At 42.9% G+C, this 23,498-nt stretch overlaps 3 protein-coding genes across 3 annotated transcripts; 1 reads left to right on the plus strand and 2 right to left on the minus strand.

Moving 5' to 3' along the window:
* Positions 1-1,605: 1,605 nt before the first annotated feature.
* Positions 1,606-12,105, minus strand: LOC145441673 (uncharacterized). Its single transcript, XM_080319590.1, has 5 exons — positions 10,999-12,105; positions 8,689-8,755; positions 4,260-4,390; positions 3,904-4,165; positions 1,606-3,534 (listed from the first exon to the last, which is right to left on the minus strand). Exons 1-5 carry the CDS (start codon positions 11,081-11,083, stop codon positions 2,544-2,546), a joined length of 1,536 nt encoding a protein of 511 aa, XP_080175716.1. The 5' UTR covers positions 11,084-12,105; the 3' UTR covers positions 1,606-2,543.
* LOC145441672 (uncharacterized) lies at positions 4,412-6,877 on the plus strand. The gene is made up of 2 exons (XM_080319588.1): positions 4,412-4,762; positions 4,826-6,877. The coding sequence occupies exons 1-2, from the start codon at positions 4,710-4,712 to the stop codon at positions 6,777-6,779; spliced, it is 2,007 nt and encodes a 668-aa protein (XP_080175714.1). The 5' UTR covers positions 4,412-4,709; the 3' UTR covers positions 6,780-6,877.
* Positions 6,781-8,646, minus strand: LOC145441674 (uncharacterized). Its single transcript, XM_080319591.1, has 3 exons — positions 7,343-8,646; positions 7,174-7,281; positions 6,781-7,111 (listed from the first exon to the last, which is right to left on the minus strand). The coding sequence occupies exons 1-3, from the start codon at positions 8,101-8,103 to the stop codon at positions 6,976-6,978; spliced, it is 1,005 nt and encodes a 334-aa protein (XP_080175717.1). The 5' UTR covers positions 8,104-8,646; the 3' UTR covers positions 6,781-6,975.
* Positions 12,106-23,498: the final 11,393 nt, after the last annotated feature.

A 23,498-nucleotide genomic window follows, 5' to 3' on the forward strand; every position in this document is an offset into this window, starting at 1 on the left:
TTATATTTTGGATCCGTAGCTGCCGACTTGTAGCATGGCCCACTTTTGGGATTTTTTAAGACACCGCTAACACGCGTGGATGAAATGGCGAGGAGGAGCCTAGATAAACCTCCAACACTTATAGGCCGGAATTCTGGAGTCGACCTCGACGGAATCGAACCCGCAACACACTCGTGGATCATACCACTGCGCTATCTCGCTCGCTCTACATTTATATGTATGGATTGTGTGTGCGTCTTGACCTCCAGCGTAATCCGTGAGACTGGCTCAGGGAACCCCTAGTGCAGTGGTTCTCAACCTGGGGGCCTGAAAGAATCTAAAGGGGGCGCGAAGAAGCGGTCAACTGACAATTTCTTTCGCGCTCTGCGCGATTTACCGCCAATTCACGCTTGTGTCACTTTATATAGACCAAATTTCATATTTTTGAATTCTCTCATCAACAGTCATAACTAGGGCAAGTTTTTGCAACTTTTGCAACATTTTTTTACAGCTTTCGGCAGCTTCCTAAATACTCGTAAGATGTGTAGAATGCTGTTTTAAGCTGTTTGAAGGAATCTTATAGTGCAACTTTTGACCATTTTTTCCATGTAAATTTTTGCAACTTTCTCGATTTTTCATGAAAGTATTTTCGATTGTGGTGAAATACTCGGCCAAATTCGACTGAAACACCGTAAATCAGCACCGAAGTAACGCTTTTACGGGTATTTCGGGAGTTGAGCTGGTAAATTGACCTTTTTTTAGTGAATCGAGCAAAATGTGGTCAAAATACAACTTCTGCAACTTTTCAACTTTTTTCAAAAATAAATGCAACTTTCCACGGATTTAACTGCAACAAAAACTGGCCCTAACCTTCCCTGCCACTAAACAATCTGTCGGGGTGGCTAGCATCCCGGTTGGATTTATAGTGGTATAACGATAATGGGAGGAGCGAAATTTTTCACTATCATAAAGGGGGGCGTGTCTAAGGTTCAGAACCACTGCCCTAGTGTTCTATGGAACACTGGTCGAGAACCCCTGATCAAAAATCGTCGTGATCAACCCGCAGCCTCATAACAATGTGCAATGAAATAAGCATGGCTGTATGGTCGGAAAAATTGCAAATCATCTTCTTGTGGCGTAGAACTGATATTATTTTCTTTGTATGGTCCAGAAAAATGTACATATTTGAACTTTACTCGTCATACGTAATATCATGAAGCTATAATGAATGATACTACAATACGCGATTCGGCGCCTAACACCCGATTCGGAATCAAATCCCGAAGTCCACGATTTTGCCCAACCTTGGTTGCGAGCAAAAAAAGTTTGGGAAACATTGTGTTAAGCCACTTATAGTTACCTCTCTGACCGTCTATGATGATTGAACTACATCGCTAAAAGCTAACGAAGTCGGTATATCTCAACGTAACCGACCGTAGTCCGCGATACGGCCTGCTATGTGGCATTACTACAACGATGGGGTCGCCCATATTCTGTTTGCACCTTGATCTACCTGTTCTAATAGCCAGTCACCCAACCGAGAGACAGGCCTTACCGAGGCACTAAACCATTTTACCAAGCATATCCTGACGCAGTCGTACGCCGCAAGCGAATAGAGACGTCCCATATTTTATGAGGATTTATTTCATTGACAAACGAAATTGAAATGAAAAAGAGAATAGCAAGAATATATGCACAGTGCTGACATTATGATAGTAGCAAAACAGAATGGCGGAATTAAAGGGGATTTGGCGAACGCAAAAACAATCGAGTGAGCCCATGTGATCCACGCCGTTTCAGAAGTCCCAATAAAGCAATGTAACCATTATTTCGAACGCACTTTGCCAAAACAACATCCCACCAGCCAAAACCGAACCGGGCAGTGACGAAAAACGCACGACAGTAAGAAAAATAACAGTAGCAAATTAGGAAAATAGATGAGAAAAATATAATTAGCAATGATCGCAATAAAAAAATGATCAAAACAGTGGTAGGAGACGTACATAATTTCGACCGGTGGGGAGAAAGACTAAGAAACGCGAGTCGACCTTCCGCGCTCTTTTTAGCAGCTTGAGAGCGCTCTTGAACGAAGCTGGTTTACACAGTCATGTAGAACATATTGTACATAGATCCAGCGCTCTGCCTGTGACTGTACCATACAGTCAGACAGCGTATAGCGTACGCGGACCAGAGGTCCGGCCTGTCGCTAGTTTACGAAGCTCGATAGCATATAGTGTATACGGCGCGCATAGTCTGTCGCTGGTTTTTAACAGTCAAGTAACACACAGTGTGCTAGAATCCATCGCTCATTACGTCACTGATTTACGGTCAGGTAGAACATAGCGTACTAGAACCTGACGCTCAGTCAATAGCTGTTTTACACACTCAGATATCACATAGTGTACACGGATCCATCGTTCACTCCGTCAGTAATTCACACAGTCAGGTAGCGCACAGCGTACCAGAATCCAAGGATAAGTCTGTAGCCGCGCGATGCTCGTAAATCCACCCCGGGTGACTTCTTTCGCGATTTCCGCGCTGCGGAAATTTATCCCCACATATCGCTACACTACGATCTTGTGCGATAACGTGGGCGAGCTGACGAGCAAAGAGTCGCATTCGTCGCGCGGCGCCGGGTCGTACGCCGCTAACAAAATGTCCTTTTTCTCTGCCGCGCGCGGCCGCGATTGCCGCGCGGGCAGCGTCACGAAACGCGGTTGCCGTATCGTCGCGCTGTGCGCGTACGGCGGCGGGGGAGACGGGCACGTGGGCGCGTCCTTTCGTTTCGAATCAGTCCTAGGCAAGCAAGGCTGTGCGGCCTCCCGCAAGTCTTCGATTGAGTCTGAGGTAGATTCCAACACTGTCGTGATTTCTTGGCGTCCGCTGGATTTGCTAGGAGGGATTTGGCTTTCGGGGTCTTTTGATTTATCCTGCTGATGTCCGCGCGTGCATCGCACGTACACCAAAGCGCAAATCGCGCCCGATATCAATACTGCGATCCCAAGAAAGAGAAGCATCAAGATGTGAACGGTCGAGCTTTCGTTATTACCACCGCTACCACCGGAGCTGATTAAGACTTCGGCGCCTCCGGAACTGATTTTCACTTCGTGCGTGATCTTCGTGACTTTAACCGGCTGTCTCGGGATCGCAACCGGTTTTAATGGAGGCTGTACTATATCAGGGGATGTAGTAGTTTCGTACACCGTAGACATTTTCTCCGCCTCCGCTACCATCCGAGTGATCAAAGGCACTTTGACATCGTTCAAGACAGGAACCGGATCGTCGCACAGCACTCCGGTAAACCCGGCGGCGCACGTACAGTCGAAAGACCCGTACGTGTTGTTGCAGGTGCCTCCGTTGTGACAGATTCCCGGCACCAGCACGCATTCGTCGATGTCGTTTTCGCAGTAGCGACCGGTGTAGCCGCGTTGGCACTCGCAGTGGAAATCGTTGTGCAGGTCGAAGCACTGACCGCCGTTCGCGCAAGGCAAAGTGAGGCAATCGTTGACGTTGTTCTCGCAATGGTCGCCAGTGTATCCGGGATTGCAAATGCATCTAAAGATGAATAGCAAGGTTAGTAAATCCGTAAATGAGGGCTGTGATCGTAAGATCAAGTGATCAAAATCTATGACCAGACGCGGTCAGTAACGGGGTACTTCTACTTTTTCGGAGTGAGCAAGTATAGGTTATATTTTTGACTACTTTCGATTCTGCTTGAACAGAAAGTTAGTGACGAATTACTTCTACGTTTTTTGAGTAATCGAGTGGGTTTTTGTCTTTACTTGCACTGCTTGCTCTAGTGGTTATGTTTTATAATACATCTACTTGACAATGCTACTACTTCGTATTCTACTTTACGGCGTCACTTCTACTTCTAGTTGAGTAACAAGGCTAACTACTTTAACCACATCAAAATATACTTACTTTTTACATCCGCCTCCCATGGCGTATATCTTGCAGAGTCCGCCGTTCTCGCATTCCTTGTCCGGTTCCGGCGTTTTCAGCGTGGTGCTGCTGATCACTTCCGGTACGTCATAATCGTCTTCCGAGTCGCTGTACGGATTATACCGCTCGCATCTCATCCCTTCGAATCCACGTTTGCAAACGCAAACGAACTCGCCGTTTCCGTTGTTGATGCAAGTCGCGCCGTTCATGCAAGGTCTGGTGCGCTCGCACACCTTTTGATCTGCGAGACAAGATTACAGATTAAGTATTTTGCTACGTCTGCGATCGGCATTAATTAGTCTTATAGTTGATATTAGATTCGATTATTTACTCACCGAGATTACAATGACGACCGCCCCATCCGGGCAGGCAGTTACACTGCCAGGGTTGGTGACAGGTCCCGTGCACGCATCCGATGCCTTTTGTACACTGCTCGCAGTTAGGCCCTTCCCAGCCTGGGTGGCAACTGAAAAAAGACAATTGTTAGTATTCTACCACCCGCTTAGAGTAGGATATTGCAATGTTTGAATAAACGAATGTCGCTGACTGCTCGAATTACCCGGGTTTGTAGAATGAGCAACCCGTTCAACTCCGGGCGCCTTGTTAGCAGACACACTGAAGCAGGGTTACGTTTCCCATCACCGTTTCGAGTTACCGCGAGGTAAGCGTCGGCGTGCGAAAAGCAGACAGATAATGTATCAAGACAATAGGCTTAACAGAACAAAATCGACCTTTCGCACGGCACTCGGATACATTTATAAGGCAGCGTAGCGCGAACGACGCCAATGGACAAATTAAGAATCGAATATCAAGATAACGGGCAATTATCGAAGTACAGGTATACGCGTAATAGATTACGTTAGATAAGTCGGCGTTGTCAATTGAGGTATTGATTTTTTAGATATCTACCGAAAAATGGCTTCACGGTGGGAGTTCTTGTCGGTTTGCAAGGACGTGTTATTAACATGGAAGGGCAGACGGTACACACTAAGCTAGCGTCGATTCAAGCGTATATCCAGCAAGCAGAAGGCCTGCACGTTGATAACCAGAGGCTATTCTTAGCCGGCGAGGAAATAGAGCCAACCAAAACTCTCGGGGATTATTACGTTAACAGAGACTGCGTCGTTCACGTGAAGTCGTTTCTACCTGTACAGGTATCAAATTTGAGAAGCCCCGGTCCTATATTGACAGAAGTGGAAATAGAACCGATGAGAACAGAAAAAGTGATTGATGTGAAACGAAAAATTGAGTTTAAACTCGGCCTGCCGGTCGCGGATCAGCGATTGTTTTTGACAAGCGACGAAATGACAACGTTTTCAAGAAGACAACCGTTGGACGACGTTTCCGAAATAAAACGATATTTACCGCCATCTTGCGGAGTTGGCATGTTAGAAGTGCGGCCAAGCGCTGCAGGTTTGGACCAGGATAATGTTATAGTATTCCGAGTGCCAATTAGCGTACAACAAAGGCCATTAGCGCGAAATTCGATGCACACCGATAGCGTTTTAAGCGACGAGGACAAATCGCTTGACAAGGCTCGCAACAATACTATGTGGCTTTCTTTGGAAACAGATACATCGAACATCATCAAACGCGACCCGCTTGTCAGTGATTTGATGACCCTATTAACGCAAAACCTCAAAACAACATTACCTAAAATAGACCCTGATGGCTCAATCAGTTTAAAGTTTTGCCAAAACAGAACGATTCACGGCGGTGAGTTACTTATCCCGAACAAAAGAAGCAGATATGATTACCAAATAAGGACGGGAGAGCAAATGCTGAAAGTATCCTTAAGCGAAACAGAAGCACCAGATAGCAACATCCCTCCGATGGTACCGGTTCCGAAACCTATCCAACCTTTAACAAGCTACAACGAACCCGACACTGTACACACATCTCCCGACCTACCCGTACGCATGAACTGGAATATCGCGCCGAAAGATGAACTGGACCTAGGAGCGAACCCTAGTATTGTACTGGAGGCCAGCGGTTTTTCTCATTCGAGAAACTTCGGATCTTGGGACATAGCGGAACATTACAAGACATACGTCGAGATCTTGATAGAAGGCACGTTCTACGTAGGTGATGTCATGAAGACGTCTCAAAGTCTACAAGGCGGCTGCGATGCACCCGAGGGATTAAAAAGTTTAGTGCGTTACGCGCAAGAAACAATGGAAATCGAGATAACTGGGCCAGAAAATTCATCAATGGTTTACCCACAGATGGCTAACAAAAACCCGATGAAATGGTACCGCAACAGTGCCGAAAAACGAGAGCACGCGCCCATATGGGAGCGCACGCTAGACCGTCATTTTCTGAATGTATCGCCCTTCAGATTCGATAACAGACCTATGAATCTACCGGCAAGGACAAAAGTCGAAAGTTACGATATAAGCTATGGACACAACGGGCAGAGCCAATTACTTATCGACCACTGGTATTTGGGCAAGGAGAGGGTGACTCACATCAACCCGCACGAGCTAAACAGCACAAACCGGGTTTTCGACGCGGCCTGCGAACGCACCGTCACACTGACCGGCAATCCGAAGCTTAAAGTAACATACACGGCAAGAAACGCGGACGCAGACACCGAACAGACTCGCAATGCATTCGATTTTCGAGTGCAAGCTCAATTTTACGTGTGCACGCTACAGGAAGATTACGACACCGCCGCAAAACCGTCGCAGATCGAAAACTTTACGGTGACAGTAAGCCAGAGGATACGTCGCACGAAACGCGTGCCGAACAGAGCCGATCAGATCACTACTTTATCTTCTCCGACGGATTCTACGATGAGAAAAACCTTGTCCTTTCAAGTTGCGAACTCGTCGAGAGCGATAAATAAAGCGTGAAAAATGTCATTAATTTTTATTTTCCGACAGTTCAATCAGTTCAATGCCGGCGACTTATACGACCGCGTAAAAGCAAATAAAGAAGTATAATTGTGCAAGTCCCGCACGCGTATTTTCAACAGCCATCTGCCGTTACAAAGGAGGTAGCGCGCGTAACGGCGCGTTCCGTCACAATAAAAAGCAGTCCCGCGCTTTTTTAGTCATCACGCGACTGAAGAGCTATTGTTTTTCCGGCGGGGGCTTCGATTACGAGAATCCCGTCCGGGGTGAGATTCGAAGATATCTCGGTGGGGTCTACGTGAGGTGGTATCGTGAATTCGCGGCGTAGCTCCCTGCAAATTATACAAAGGTTGATAACTGTATCTACGCGCCCGCGCTAACACTGTTCCACTACCTGAATTCTTTGTTTTTACCGATTCCTGTGTCTTCACCGTTTGAGGCTTCTGTTTTAGCCAGCACCAGAAGATTGTGCCCTACCGTTTTCACTAACAACTCATGAGGTCTATAGATAAAGGGTAGACATTAAAATCCACCTATGCGAGATACACGAGGTCTAATCTTACTCAAATCCTTGCACATCCACTTCAACCTTATAATCCTCATCGCGAGTTGCAGCCTGCACATCGTTAGATATAGCTCTGTCTCTAGCTCCCGACCTACTCGGAAAGTCGGAAAACGTAATTTCCGGGAAAAACGTATCCCAGGCCGTGCTGAAAGTCCCCCTCCCGAAAAAACGGTCGATATCCTCCCCAAACCGCGACCGCATACTCCCAAAAGGGCGGTCCGCGAAAAGCCGTTGGCGCATTGGGCTGTCTCGAAAGAATGTGTCACCAGATAGCAAGTCACTGTCCCAATCAAAGTCTCTGCCCAGTGCCGAAGATGTAGCCGGGGCGGCCGAAGTTACGCTTGAAGATTCGCGGGAGTAACTGTGAGCCCCCGAAGACACCCGTTTCGTAGTCGGTGCTTCCCGCGCGGTACAGGTCTTGTCGAAATCGCCCACTATCTCATTAATCTCTTTCTCCCATTTGGTCTTCCTGTCACCGCTGTAATCTATCACAGGCCGTTGTATGACCGATTCGTATTTTGGAGGTGGTGGTAGGTGATCTGTGGCTGTCGATGACATTGACAATTTAGACGACGCCCTCTCTTCGCTGGAGGATGTTCCGGGCCTGTCGTACGATTTGGCGTCCATCGCCGGTTTCCAAAGCTTGTGACGTACGTGTTTATCTTCCTCTTCGCTAGAATCGCCCAATTCCTCGCTAATCCACTTCTCAAGCACCTGATGCAACTGTTTTCTCAGGCGTCGCCGACTCGATACTGGCATCAGATTATACTACATTAAACTTATAATGCACACAAGCACACTGCGGAATCAGCTAATTGTCACTTCTCGAAACGGACTGTAAGCGTACGTTACAGACACTTACATCACACGACAACAACTGACAACTGGAGATTCGCAGCGAGCCTGTCAAGCGTTCCTTATCTCATCGCAATAAATACCGCGATCATGACGTCATGTCGTATTTAACGCGGTAGGATTCATTCTAAAGCGATCGGTAGCGTTTTACATTAGGATCTGTTGTTTGCGTCTATTCGAATTGCGGAAAAACGCTATCTCTATACTGCGCGGCGCATTGTGAGTAATTTTCGTCGCTTGTATTTGGTTTGTCTTTAGTTACCGTCAGCTGCTAGGCGCATCGCGTGACGGCATTCCCGGGAGAGCCGCATTCTAGATTTCGCGGGAATGGCTGCGTGTCATCGCGTACGGCTGGGATTGAATCAGTTTACCGAAATACGCCGCGCCATCACACCGCCAAAATACGCGTTACCGCCGGGCGAGATAAGCAGTCAGCGACACTCCAATAATAATTGAACCTAGTTAAACAAAATATCGAACACAATTTACCTGCATTCGCCGTTCGGCAGACATGTACCGTGACCCAAATTGCATCTGTCGTTGCAAGGGACTTCACCTGTAGATAAGAACATGATATGAATATCTGGTATATTTAACAACAAATTGACACAATAAACGCTAATAGAATTCGTTGTGACTAAATATATGTGGTGATATTCGAATACGATAATAATACAGGACGCGACATGTGTGATTCAAGAAAAAAGCGCCGCTGATTCGACTACATTCCAAGTAACAATTGATGTTTAGATTGAGTTGTATGTTAAGAATGGCGTAAGCCCACTGGGAGTATCATGATGACCTAGTCCGGGAGGAGAGCTAAGAAGACGAATGATGCCACGCGCATGAACAGCACAGATCGATGATTCACGTAATTTACCAATGTTACATTTCACCAGGCCAAAACAACCGTTCAGATAAAGGAACAGTGTGGGCTAAGGAAGAATGTATGTCGATCACATGAGCGCAACCGTGAAAAGCTCTGCATGACAATGAAGGCAGACTGCCAGCGTGGCCCGCAATATTCAGCGCGGTTAATTTACGGGTAATACAATAACGGGTCGAAAACTTTTGCCGGCACCACGCCACTTCATCGCTAACCGTATTTTCATTTAGGAGATCTACAATGGTAGCAGATGGCGAAACTACACGCCAGCGCAGACGTTTAACGCAAACAAAGGCTTGCGTGATAATTTAACCCGCTTTGACTCTACGCAGGGTGTGTTGTCTTAGGGGTTGCAGCAAGTTAACAGCCGATCGGGCCGATTGAGTTAATATGATCGTGTGCTTGCAAAAGCGACGCACCGAATAGCCAGCGCGATTGTTTCGGCGACAACTGCCAGGCAACAGTTGTCATACTCCGCTAACCGGCTGCCCCGACACTGATTGGTAAACAGCGATATCATCGTTCAGACATATGCTGAAATTGTCTATACCGCGCGTAAATCTAGACATAATTCAACAAAGTAGAGTCATAAACAAGAATAAATATTCGCATTTAGCGTGAAATACGGGCAACGCATACGCGCCATTGACTTCGTATAGCTGAACTTGGCTTCCTAGATACACGGGACACGTGTAAAACGCATAAATCACCAACAGAGCAATGTCCTCAAAATCGTTATGAAACTACAGGACGAGACGAATTAAAGAAGATGAAGGAAATGAGATGTGTGGTATTTCAAATAATATTAGTCGTCAAGTTAATCAAGCAAACGACGCCGACATTGAGAACTTCAACTTTCTATCCCGCGAATAATTCGATTTTTATACTTGAGTGCACAACAGCCTGTGTAGATTCGATTTAAAACTACCAATATCTTTCAAGCCGGATTAACTTCAATCCAAATTCGAAAGAGAACTTTAAGAGCTTAGCTTATTTGTTTTGGTGAGCTCTGGTCGCTAATAACGTGCGTGACACTGGGCACACACCGACCTCGACTAGCTTGATATCAATTTGATGACGATTACCAATAAGATGCCGAATAATGACCGGGTATACGATACAGTTATATAAAGTTTCATGTCCCTTCTCAATACCCAAGTTTTTAGACACCCATCCGGCTTGTAACAATGACGATGCGATATCGTATTCGGAATTCTGAATAAACTCGACTAACGACGAGGAACTCACTCAAAATATCGTATAGCTAAACTCATACATTTCCCGTTTTGTCAGTAAATGAAGTCACTTGTAACAGGGTATCATATAAAAGTCGTGGGAAGATTGATTTATCTTCATGTACAATGTGACATACATGATGCGCCGTTTTCCCACGTTCGAACGGCCTCAGGAAATGTAGAGTCGACGGCATATTATTAAGGCTTGGACCAATGATTTCATCTGCAGTCACAACAATCATTATTATGATATCAGACATGTCGTGTGTCGTTGTTTACAATTGGGCGTGTGAAACTGTAACCGAGTGCCGCAGAACAAAATCGTTTCATAAGTGCAGTTGGACACACGACATAAGCGTGCTACTATATCGCATAATATATCCAAGATCACAGGATCATACCGAGTTCGCCAATCCGGCATGTCCCGATAGTCGAGGGTATTCGCTTACGTCGTGTAAAGCACTTTCTCTCGATATGTAATTAGAGTACCGTGATTGCTAAGTTAATTTAATTTATCGATATGTTGATCCAAAATTTTGAAAAGAGTGGTGCGACCTAGTGCTTTTAACCACTGCTCACTCACGAATAGACGTAACAGGATAGCTCCCATTGAAAGAATCGATGAAATCGAAATCTACACAAGCTACGTAGATAAACAATAATATGTATAAAACTTACCAGCCGATACAGTAGTTCCCACGCCAAACAAATGGACCGCCAATACAGATACTAACATGGCTGTAACAATGCGGGTCTCAGCCATTTTAGTACGCTCGCTTTAAATATATTGATGATTCTCCTCGGTGTAACGAAAAGTCGTAATCCAATCCAATTCAATCGCTTGCGTAAAGGTTGTTCAAAATCTCCTTTGGTTACAACTTTTCTTAACAATTCGCAAAGTTACATTGAGCAGAAACTCTGGTATGGTTGGCTATTTATTGTCAATACCTGAAGAAAAGACAAAATAATTTTTTTTCAAGATACTTTACTATACAAACAGCGGATAAATAATGCTAATTGTCGACCTGCTACAAGTAGCAGCCTTTGTTGGAATCGCGCTGAAGATTATTCTGAACGCATTCAAATTCTGCACCTTTTGCCGCAATCTAAGTTCGGCAATAGTTTAAAAGCCGCGAATAAACCAACATAAGCATCAGGTATAGGATAGCGAGGCTCGGTGTGACGGCTATAACAAAATATCGACAAAACCCTCAATACAATCATACATCATCGATTGCTGTCTTTGTTTCCCGTGCAATCCAATATCAATAAACGTAATACCAGGGTAGAATCACGGCACAACAAATGATACGAAATCACGCGAGCATTAGTCAACCTTCCGAGGTAACATTACTTCTGCTAAAACGCGACGTTCCCAGAGTTCCTCGCGATTACGACGTCAAGGCAGTTTTAATTCCACTTCTGCACAATACCATAAATTTACCCAGGCGATCGAATATCCAAGGAAGAATTTAGCGGCGTGCATTCGCCAGCGATTGACGATTGCTAAACCGTAACTGGACCTCCTACTCTCGATTATCGCAGAAATTCTCGGGCCTAAATATAAATAATGTAAACAAAGCAATGTCAGTAACCAAAGCGTTTACAAAATAGGCTTTATCTATAATTATACCTACTCAAGTCCGAAACTATTCTTAATTGACGTTAACTTGCGTAAAATTTCACGTATCTATCACGACACACGTCCGCATAGAATAAATACATTACATCGCTGAGGAATATACTGCTATAGTCAACACTGTTCTCTCGTTGAATCATACCATCAACTAACAAGCAGTCACTGGACACCCGACCATTTTATCTGTTCGGCGGGTTTGATGGGGGCCATCTGGCCACTAACGGCACTTGTATGCTAGTGTTTAGCGAGTACGCCGCACGTGCCGCTCTCTCATTTTTTCCCGGAATATAATCCATTGATGGTAGCAGGCAACAGCGCCAGTTGTCCTTCGGGAGAAGCGATACGTTTATTTGTCTCATTCAAATCATCTTTTGGCGCGGATATTTCAATGCACACTGCGGTACTTAGTGCATTATTCACAGGCCGCCAGATCCTCAAATACGGAAAAGATTAGGCCTTGCGATCTACAGATCAAAATAGACATCCTGAAATCCGTTTTTACAGGGTACTTCTAATCATAGATCATAGGGGTTGAAGATAGCCGAATCCTCGTGCTAAACAACTGATTCCCCGTTGCCAATACAGTATCATAATCAATTCGTCAATTTCGTGGTAGCATCAACGCAATGATTTTGACATCTAAACGTTTCCCTTGCGATTCTAAAGTACTTGAGCAAACTATTCCGTGCGAACAATTTGTCACGGATAGCCAAATATCAAGGCTTTATATCCCATTAGCTGTATACCGAACGGATCAGAAATAAGACAAATTACAATGGAGCTTCTTGAGCCACTTATATACCGTCGGTAGCAGCGGGTGTCGGCGATTGGTGATAACGAACGCAATACGACGCTTCGTTGATGCAGACTTTTGTGCAAATACTCAAATATTTATCGCGATCACATTATTTATTGATCCAACTTTCTCTTTGGGCGGCGCGTGGATGCTATTCATGTCTTATAACAAAAGAAAAAGTATCCCGGCAGGTGTTTTTTTGCCGCTCGTGCCCAACGTTCGTAATTGTTAAGCTCGACGCAATGCATGCGACAGATGCCTAGTCCAGAAACTGGTCAAACAGAGGCAAATTATGTCTCTACATCCATACAGGTAGCATTTATTAGAAGTGGGACAAATGACACGACAGGATGTGTTAACTTTAATAATAGCTAATCCATTCTGTGCGAGGCACGATACACTCAATTTGTACACTTGAGGAATAGGCAATTATAGTTTGGATTGCTGCAGGAGACATACTCTGAAATCCCATTTACTAAAACAAAAGGTAACAAAACGAATCTCAATAGGAAACATTTCATGGACAGACGCCAGTCAAGATCCAAGGCAGTACATGAAAATTCCAGCAGAATTCTAGTCTTTTCTGTCTAGACACAGCAGAAGAAATAGCCTGCTGTAATACGCTCATACTGTGACTAAACTTTTCCTAAAAACAGTTTTATAAATGCAATCCTATTTCAAATGCCTTACCTGATTATTTCAGAACACGATAAGTTGCCTTTCTACAGTACTATCCCAGCCTGCTCAGGTCCATACATATCTACGTATAATACAATAATACTGGATTCGAAGTCATTCACCGGAAAACACGAGGGCTATGTGTAGGAAAATCGCTTTATCGTCGCACAATTCCATATATATTACGTAACTATTCTCATTCCGGTGAATCTGGGCAACAAGCACATCAAAGATACGCGAGCATCCTCGATAATTAAGTCACAAACCCTGCCAGTAGGTAGAAACCAAGGTAACATGTGTAAGATGATTGCTAGGTACGTTACAGGTGAAAGTCAATGCTCTATTCGCACTCAATTTATTGATGTCGTTGTGAAGTTTCGCCGCAGAAGTCGACAGATCATATCGTCGTTTGAAATCCACTCGATGAAGCGCATAGTATAGTAATAATGCCCTTCCCTGACTATTGACCTATTTAATTGGGATTGTCCGTAGAGTTCTTGGGTTGCGATACATTTGAGAGATAAGTCAACAACAGTCAACACTGTTACATGGAAGATACAATAGCGGTATCGATAGGCAGAATTCAGGCATCTGTGCGGCAAAGTAGGCTCGGCGTCAACGCCCCCGGTCGAAATAAAAACGTCGCGCGCCGGCCGTCTGTTGTTGGTCTGGAGACGTTTATTTCTTATTGCTTTCGAGTAAACTTTCATAAATCGGTACCGTACCGTCAATTTGTAACTTCGCTGGTCGATTTCACGGATAGGCAGCATGGCGCTTGCCGACAGGTAAGTTTCTATTGCCCAGATATGAATTATAGCTTGCACCACACCGCTGCCATCAAACTAGTCGAAGACTCGCCGATGTAGTGTGCGCACTGCGCATTGTTTGCGATTTAGTACAGCCTGAGGATTCGTTCCGCAATACATGACGTGCAAACTAGAGTACTTTTTCAAATTTCAACAATACGAATGCCGTAAGAAACCTGATTCCTAAAGATGCTAGAGACGTTACATTATATCGTTGTGTTATCTCGCCGATTATGGGAAAATCTGGCAGTAGTTTAAATACGATACTAATGTAGAAATGTCGCGTTCGTTATCTGCGCTGAACAAACTGAAATCTTTCCACATTTCGTCGTAACTATTATACCATATGGAGTCGCTATAGTCGTCCAAATCTTTGGAGCCGTTTGAAACAATACACCGCAGCAATTCTCCAGGGGTCATAAAGACGCCTGCTTGATTATGTAAACACTTGTACAGCCAAAACGAAGATTTTTTACAAGTTAGGTATATCGCACACGCGTGGAATGGTCTGATCTAGCCGTGTTATTTCAGCGGGCTACTCGTATTTAATAAAATCTAAGAACGCCACTTGGGCCATTTTTATCAATATTGTTCCCGTGCTCACTCGTTTTAGGTTGAGGGTTTGCAGGAAAGGACACGGTATGCTTGCCAGCCCTATGTTGAAGCACCCTACCATACACTAACCCGCCAAACCCCAACCATCGGCAAACCGGCAAGGGTATTGGCTCTATTTGAACTATATAGTTGAGTCAGTTGGGTATTGATAATAATTATAATAATTAGGTGGATGTTATTATTCTGGTAACTGAAAAAATGGAAATGTACTTGATCCATATACGACGTCCAGCTGCTCCGGCAGAGCGTATGATAACACATCAATGCCCCCGGCCATTTTTCTTACGCAGGACAGACTGTAATCGGCTTGTCAAAATAGGATGTTATCCAATCCTTGCAATTCCACAATTCTCGGTGTATTGTGGCATTTGCATGGGTAGATGACTTTTATTTTGCTGTTGGTATTGCGTTACTATACGCAGCATGCTACACATGATTATTTGATTACCAGGAGTGATGATACGTGAAAATGATCAATTCCTAGGACCCAACACCGTAGGGTGACATTTCTGCAACCCTATTGCTTGCTTTTGTTTAGTTTTAGATCTGGCAAGCTGCTTATCAACATGGATCACACGATTCTGATAAGGCTAGATCAAAATCCATGCTGCGCGGTGCATATTTACATAAGGTAATTAATCGTGACACCCACCGATACAAGATCCAAGCATGATGCTAGCAATTCCGTTGAAAGCTATCTTGGACAATGGGCAGTTGAACGTCTTCTCACATCAAAGATCAACATAGTTCCCGTCAGTGGGACCGCATATACTTCATTAATATGCTGATAATCAAGAGAAAGTAGCATGTGTCGCGTGCCGCGCTTATCGGTTGTTTAATTTAGCAAAGGAAATTCGAGACGAGATTAATGTGAAGAGTATAACGAGATTAGGGGATCGTGAATTAAGTAGCTCCATGCCGTAAAACTGGTATAATATTCTTCACACAGACAATTTTACGAATGCCGTGGCATAACTTCACGGGGGCTTACATAGAGTGAAATCGCAAATATCAGACAATGTAAAACATACGGTAACATTTTTATCCTAAAAGAGGCGTCTCTTCAAACAGAAACACGGCTTAACTTTACTACATGAAATGTCAATATGCCTTGTGATGAATTTACGCATTCCTGGCTTGTAAGAAGTCACAATATAATAATGATTTATGTCTTCAAAACTAATGTTAGCAATTACCCATATTTCACTCATCAAGACATGTAGGACTAGATTAATTACATGGGCTCGAATTTACTACGCTCAACACGAGACTATTGTAACTATACGTAAGTTTTCGGTGTTCTAATCGGTCACTATTTTACTTCTCGAATAAATCCTACCTCCAGCCAATGTAGAATGTGCTTATTGCACCGCAAATACCAGTTCTTTTATGAGTGAAGGTTTAACGTCTGGGGTGGGCTTCAAAAGTTACTGGGAGTTTAGAGGCTTTTTTATGAAGTGTCTCAAACAAATTCGTTATGGGCGCTGTTCCTCGCACGAATATTTTACAATTTCCGGGGGTAAATTATCATAAACTACTCACATATTCACTTATAGCTGCTCGTGCCCAGCATAAGAACGTACCAACAATTTTATAGGGAAGTTAAAACCAACAGCGCATTAATACATACAATTATGGTTGCATTTAAAACAAAAATCTATTTAAAACGAACCCGAACATGTTTAAAACAAAGCCCTAGTTTGAAACATGTTTTTCGTTGTTTCTTTGTTTTTTTAAGCCATCACATCACGAATGTTCACTGTTCAGGTGTGATGTCATAGTGCAAGGGTCGGCAACCTACGGCCCGCGGGCCGGGTCCGGCCCGCCAAGCGAAATCGTCCGGCCCGCGACATAATAATTAGTTATCACAAGAATACGGCCCGCCGTTTCATAATGAGTTTCAATCTGCAGTGCAGCACTGCATGAAAAAATGCGGCATTGCTACGATATAATATTAGTCTATTGTTACGCCATAAAACGAAGGTGGTTGAAGCAGGAGATGGAGATAGACTAGACTGGATCAGTGCTTATCAATCGGGTGTATCTCGCAACCGAAGGTGTTCCATACTTTTTTAAAGGGTTTACCACTCTAATGGGGTGTGACAATAAAGGTGTCCTTCCTTTGCTTCAAAAACGCTTGGAACATCTCAGACGCAATGACAGAATCTCAAACTGTTCAATTATAGATAACTAGCCTCCGCATGTTGGTTAGCCTATCGATAGTTTAATTCTCCAGAAGGCATTGTGTGCCAAGACAACAAACCTGAATAGTGTTTTGGCCACAATGGTGAAAACTGTTAATATTTTTGTCTCATTAACTGAATCAGTTACCCTAGATATTACTAGAAGCAGAGAATCAATATGGCGATGTCCTGTAGGCCTATATATGTCATGTTCACGCATTAAGTCGAGCAGCTATGCTTACACGAGTGTATGAACTGAGAAATGAAATAGCAGCTTTCCTCGAAAACACAAATATCGCCGACTCATAATCTTGTAATCGAAAATGGGTATCTCTTGCTTTCCTGGTACCTTTAACGTCACATCTGAACAAATTGAATTTGCAATTTCAGGGGGAAAACAACTAAATACATGAGATGTTGAGGCACATTCAAAACAAATCTGTGACTCTGGAAATGTCAACAGTAGCCTACAAAGAAAATTATGCTCCCTTTCCTATACTGGAGGAGAGAAAATCTAGTACCAACACTGCATTTGTAACTGTGATACGAAATTTAACTACTGAATATTCACCCGCTTTTCCGACATTCCTTCTCTACAAAATGAATTCTGACTATTCAGTACTCCGTTTAATGTGGACGCCAATACCATTGCCTGAAAATTTCAAATGGTCCTTTCTGAAATGCGATGCAGTTGAATTGAATGACAAATTTCATACGAAGAGCATATCGCTGCATGACTTTGACAAAGAGTACGTTCTTTAAATTGGTCTTTATCCCAGCTTGACCAACAATGCAAAAGAAATTGCATCGATTTTTGGAAGCCCGTACGCATGTGAACAATAGTTTTGAACAATGAAATTTTCGAAGAGAAAGCTAAGATCACGTATTTTGGACGTCCATTTTGAATAGGGTCTGATTCTTGTTTCATCTGACTTGAAAAGTTGAAGAAGCTGAAAAGAAGTTGAAAACCTTTCACAAAGCAAGCTGCGTCAATTGTCACATTTATTCTGTGTTGTTGAAGTGTAAATACATGTGTCTTCTGATTGGTATGATTGAGATTGCAGCAATGTAGGATAATATACCGAAGTGAGCGTAAAATATACTACTAAGAAAAATTCCGGCCCGCCAAAAGTTGTACACCCGAAATTTGGCCCGCGACTAGCAAAAGGTTGCCGACCCCTGTCATAGTGGATTGACATAGACAATTTAATATACATGGTAAATATAGCTCCCTTGGCGAAATACCTATACGTACTATAGCTGTTGAACCGACTAGTTTGAGGGTTCCATCTATATCAGATATCGTATATGTGTCGACTTTATCAGGTGCTAATCGTCTAGGCTCATACAGCATGTTTTTGGAAAGTATTCACACAATTATGGCATAATTTTACAACTAAAATAAAACAATTTTTTTTAAAGGCCTCTGTTTAAAATATGTTTTAAACAAAGTGTTTTATTGTTTTTGTTTTAAATGCAACCATACATACAATAGACAGTAAAAGTGAACTCGACTATTAGAACTTAGAACGCACGTTAGTTAACGGCTGGTGGCCCAGAAATACATATTGGGGTATTTGTACAACGTGAATTGCTAGATACATGCATAAATGTGACTGAAAACTCAAATTTGGAGTATCTATGAAGTACGGTTGACTTCTTTTTATCGGTGAATTATGCCCCAACGCTTTAGGGATGATAATGAGCATGGTTCGGGCATATAAGCGCTCCTATAAACCGACCGCAACACTAAATTGTCGTAATCAAGTAGTATTGAACAATGAACATGTCCTTTCGGGACAGAAAGTACTCAACACCGCTGATCTCAGCAGAAAAAGCTGTGCTAAGTAAATCCGTAACCATGCTCCGCGGCCTCCATTTTCCTGTGATTAATTTTCTCATGTTGCATGTCCGCGCTCACACAGACATGAAAAACTAATGTATTTTTGTATACGACTGAAACATACTCCAAGCTCGACATCAAACAACTCGACGACGCCAGATTCGTCACTTCAATGCTGATGTAAAACTTACAAGTACCCTCCGTTGGCACTTGTGGTAGATTATTCGTCTGAAGAGAATTTGTACTTAGGATATTGTTGTTCCGTATGCGCATGTGGTCATAGTGATGGAAAATAACGTTGAAAGGAAATTTATTCTACCCTGGGAAGCTTTATGCTCAAGGACTTTACGGTATTATCGTGTGACAAAGATTTCGGTTTACGAAACGTTATTCTGCTGCTTATTGTGCTGGTGGATCTCGTATTTGAGCAGATTAGGTGATTTTCCATTCACTTTTGGAAGCTGGGCTGGAGTGTGAAGTTCCATTCACAATTACTCGGATCGGCGTATTTGGAAATTTCGCTAGGGAAGCTAGGGAAACGTTATATTTTCTATTTATTTATAGGAAATAATGTTACCTGGTCCCCGGCAAGCTAAACATGATAATCATGCATTCATTATCCTGTCAGACCAAAGCACTCGCCCGATCATATACCAATGGATGCGAGACCCAGTCCTGGTCCTGCGAATATGTTGGGGCGCTCGTCAAAACGAGATTTTCATACCATCTCATCTGTAGAGGATATACTATGGCCATTGAAAGACGTGGTATTCACATTATGTCAAGTCACTTGAGTGTGATTACTAGGGCCATTTAAAGTCATTAAAGTCCTATTTTTTCTATGCATCAGTAAGTCGTGAAAACCGCACCCCTATAAGCAGGGTTGCCATCGACATGGACCCAAAAATAAGGACAGTCGAAAAATAAGATTGGCATTTAAAAGCGTTTTCGTGCATACTGTGTATTTATACGAGGCGTGGCATATCATTTTCCATACTTTCGCTAGAAACAATCTGCTCCATCAACTCCTTGTTATCAGAAAGTGCTTCATTGATCTCACGGCCGCTCAGGTCTAGGTTTACCTTTACTCAGGGCCGAAACAGCACTTCGTCACCCCCCCCCCCCAAAAAAAAGCAATACGATGGTCTTGGGCCCCCATAGGGTGATAAACCAAACTTCTTCACCTCGCTGTGATTGGAGGCGTCAACGAATATGGGAAAAGGCTGTACACCAAGTTCAGACAAAATCATTTTATAGTGTATGGAGCAAGACCTCTAGTAACAAAGCTTGTAGTCTTGGTCCTGGCCGAAGCAAACTCCTTGCGATGTTATAATCGGGGAATATTGCGATGTGCAATCGTTGGGGGAGGAATGATTGCTGGTTTTTGTCAGCATGGAATGCCCCAGGTATCCTCAGCAGTAGCTGACACACTTCTTGTATTTTAGGGTATCAATATAAGTTGAAATAGGGGTCTTTTTCATATGGCTTCCAGGTCAATGTCACAATTGCAGATATTGCAACACAGATACCACAGGAAAATGATCGAAGTTCTGTAGTTGTTGAAAATAAGACAAAATAAGGACGCAAGTCGAAAACCAGGACATTTCTTAGAAATAAGGACAGTTGAGTTTTCTAAGACGTGGCTCTTCAAAATAAGGACAAATCTTAGAAATAAGGACGGTATGGCAACACTGCCTATAAGGTATATTAAGAGTGTTATCAAGTCATATAAAGTCATATCTTCCTGGTTATGTCATAAATCAGCTTTTTAAGTTATAAAGTCATATTTTTGAGTTATAAAGTCACATCTTTGTTTGTAGCATATGTATACTTCAAATAAACAGTGCCAATTTTAGCGGTGAAGCAATTAAGCACTAAGAAAGTAAGGCAGTTACTCGTTGGGATGGCTGGTTGAATGCTGCTCAATATTATGCTGAGAGACTGCCACCAGTGAAAGAACTAGTCAATGCATAGGAAGGTGAAGGAGTTATTGCGTCCAAAATTCAGTCAACGATCCAAATTTGACAAGTCCGCTAGCAAAAATATGCCTCCACTATAACATTATTTCAAAATTAATACTCAAAATGGAAAGTTGTACGTACACCACTAAAGAGGGCCATACTGATCTAAATGCCCTTGATTTCGGAAAAGATCCGCTTGAGCTCAAACGTTACATTAAAAAGCGATTGGACAAAAACGATGTGAAACAAATTACGGAGCTAAAGACAAGAAATGTCACCAGCTCTTTATGCAAAACTGCAGAAGTGTCAACCCCAACCAGCGTCTGTGAAGCGGACATATTCCTTACGAAAGTTATTTTACGTCCAAATCGTAACTTCAAAGACTCTCACTCTAACATTCCACACTACATGAAACTGTACTACAACAGTGGTTTAAAATAAAATTGGATGTGTATTACTGTTATGTTGCGTGTATGCTTTACTCTTTAGTTCCGTGAGTGACGATGTTCGCGTGTAAAAATACACGCTTTTCACATAAAGTCATATTTTCCAAAAAAATAAAGTCATATTATTGATTTTTAAGGTCATATGAAAATGGCCCTAGTGATTACATACTCTGGCAGCACAATCGGAATCCGAATTTTCGCTGATGAGTAGGACGTATTTGAAGACTTAAATTTTATAAATTTGTTTCACGTTCACTTTCCTGCATGCGTTATCAGGAGATGTATGTAATACTTTCAAAATTAATAAGTTGGACAAAGTTTATCTCAGGTCATTTGCAAAGCATTTAGAGTTCAGACAGTTGGCTGTTAGTCGTTTCGAACTCCTTACATATTCGCCAATCTCCGACTGACTATATTAATTTTCGAAGTGCAATATTGCTGTCAAATGAAACAAACAGACGGACTGATATTCTGAATTTAGTTCGTATGACGTCAATACAGCCTATATAATCTTACATTGTCCACTTTACTGGATCTAACGAGACGGTGAGTAGCAATCTTAGACATGAGCATTTCATGACGTATCAAGTGTCTCTTTCTCATATGGCACTCGTGTATAGTGATATTCTTTCCGATAATACATGAGACATCTACTGGCCGCGTGGCCCAGTTTCGGATGTTGAGGTATTGAGAGATATGAAGAGGCCAATGACATATTTCGTGAATGATGCAATAATATATAGAATCCATTCGTTTGAAGTGGCTTTTATTGATGCATGCACAGTAGAAATGGGAAAATACTGACTTCGTCGCAGTCGCGGCGATAGAACTTTGTGGCGATATCGCGATAAGCACGGTCACAAAAATCTTTGCAATTTGACTAAACCACCGAGAGAAGTAACAATGATAAACTCAATTCAAAACAATGGGCGTTGCCAAATAGTGCATTTTACCTTTACATTTTACCATCAAAATTTCATCACTGATTACCACCCGTTATAGTGGCTACGTACGTATCTCTACAGGTATACACCACACCACGCATATTGCAAACCAGCAGCAGCATCTATTTCAATGTGACTCAATTAGAGGATCAAATTATCATTTCCAGACACACATAGTTTTTTACCCGGGTAAGAACAGAAGCCTCAAAATTGCATACGAGAAAGGTACATGAATGAAATAAGTATATAATACATGGCTTGCGGGGAGTAGGAAGAAACACGGAACATATATACTCTTATGATATTCCATTCTGTGGATTCTGACGCCATTGCATTCGCTATGTCACGAAATAACCATGAGACTACTTTGGTGATGAAGAATTCACCCAATTGTAATGCTGGCTATACGTTCAGGCGCACACAACGTAAATCGGCTTAGGCAAATTACGAAAATCAGATATAATATTACAGGTAAAGTTTCAAAATCTATCGTCGACCGGCACGGGGCTTAGAGGTCCTAATCAACAACAGAGCGGCGGACCGCCGAACCAATCTGTGTCATTAGACTCATGATTCAAGTTTTTAGATCTCCGAAACTTCAACGAAAAAAATCCTCTTTCACCAACGTCGGTGATGACAAGACATAAAAAAATTCTCACGGTTTCGCGACGCCCTATTAATTACGTATGATTGAAAACAATGGCCAGAAACCCTATATACCGAACGGCAACCTGACCACATGTAACCTGTCGCCGTATATAAATTGCGATTCAAGTATACCCGCTGCACAACTCCGCCAGCTCCTGGTGCGATGAGTAACGACTACTTGAAGTTATGAACAAATGTTTCACTTTCCGGCGTATTCGTGAGTGTTCGACTTTTATGATGTAATTGTATTCAATGTGAACAAATTCCGAATATACCAGAACGCTATAAGTATACTTAATCCAAGGTTTTGAACAAAGTGAAGGAATTCCAATAATGTGTTATCTAACCAGCCACAACACGATTCGCGGAGTGTCAATAAAAGTATCGTAATGATTTCACGATGTAACGCTAGCATTTTGCATTGACCACATAATGCGACCAGTTCGACTAATCAATTTTCGCGCCTATTTCTCGGTGCATCAATACTTACAAAGAGCATTGTGGCTGCACTGCAAACATAAAACCGTGTAGAGACGCTCATATGTAGTTGTTACATAAGAATTACCGTTTTGCACCTGCGGACAATAATTTCGTAGCATGGATACTAAGTAAATATATG

Source organism: Botryllus schlosseri, chromosome 6 (genome assembly GCF_051294905.1).
Source record: "Botryllus schlosseri isolate E-star chromosome 6, Bs_hap1, whole genome shotgun sequence".
NCBI lineage: Eukaryota > Metazoa > Chordata > Ascidiacea > Stolidobranchia > Styelidae > Botryllus > Botryllus schlosseri.

Bases quoted from the DNA above. Each gene is read 5' to 3' on its own strand.
- LOC145441672 (XM_080319588.1), top strand. From the start codon at position 4,710: ATGGACAAATTAAGAATCGAATATCAAGATAACGGGCAATTATCGAAG. The intron at 4,763-4,825 runs GTATACGCGTAA...TTGATTTTTTAG, and splicing joins GGGCAATTATCGAAGTACAG to ATATCTACCGAAAAATGGCT.
- LOC145441674 (XM_080319591.1), bottom strand. From the start codon at position 8,103: ATGCCAGTATCGAGTCGGCGACGCCTGAGAAAACAGTTGCATCAGGTG. The intron at 7,282-7,342 runs GTAAGATTAGAC...CTTTATCTATAG, and splicing joins GTGGATGTGCAAGGATTTGA to ACCTCATGAGTTGTTAGTGA. The intron at 7,112-7,173 runs GTAGTGGAACAG...TATAATTTGCAG, and splicing joins GGTAAAAACAAAGAATTCAG to GGAGCTACGCCGCGAATTCA.
- LOC145441673 (XM_080319590.1), bottom strand. From the start codon at position 11,083: ATGGCTGAGACCCGCATTGTTACAGCCATGTTAGTATCTGTATTGGCG. The intron at 8,756-10,998 runs GTAAGTTTTATA...TCTTATCTACAG, and splicing joins GGGAACTACTGTATCGGCTG to GTGAAGTCCCTTGCAACGAC. The intron at 3,535-3,903 runs GTAAGTATATTT...ATTCATCTTTAG, and splicing joins ATGGGAGGCGGATGTAAAAA to ATGCATTTGCAATCCCGGAT.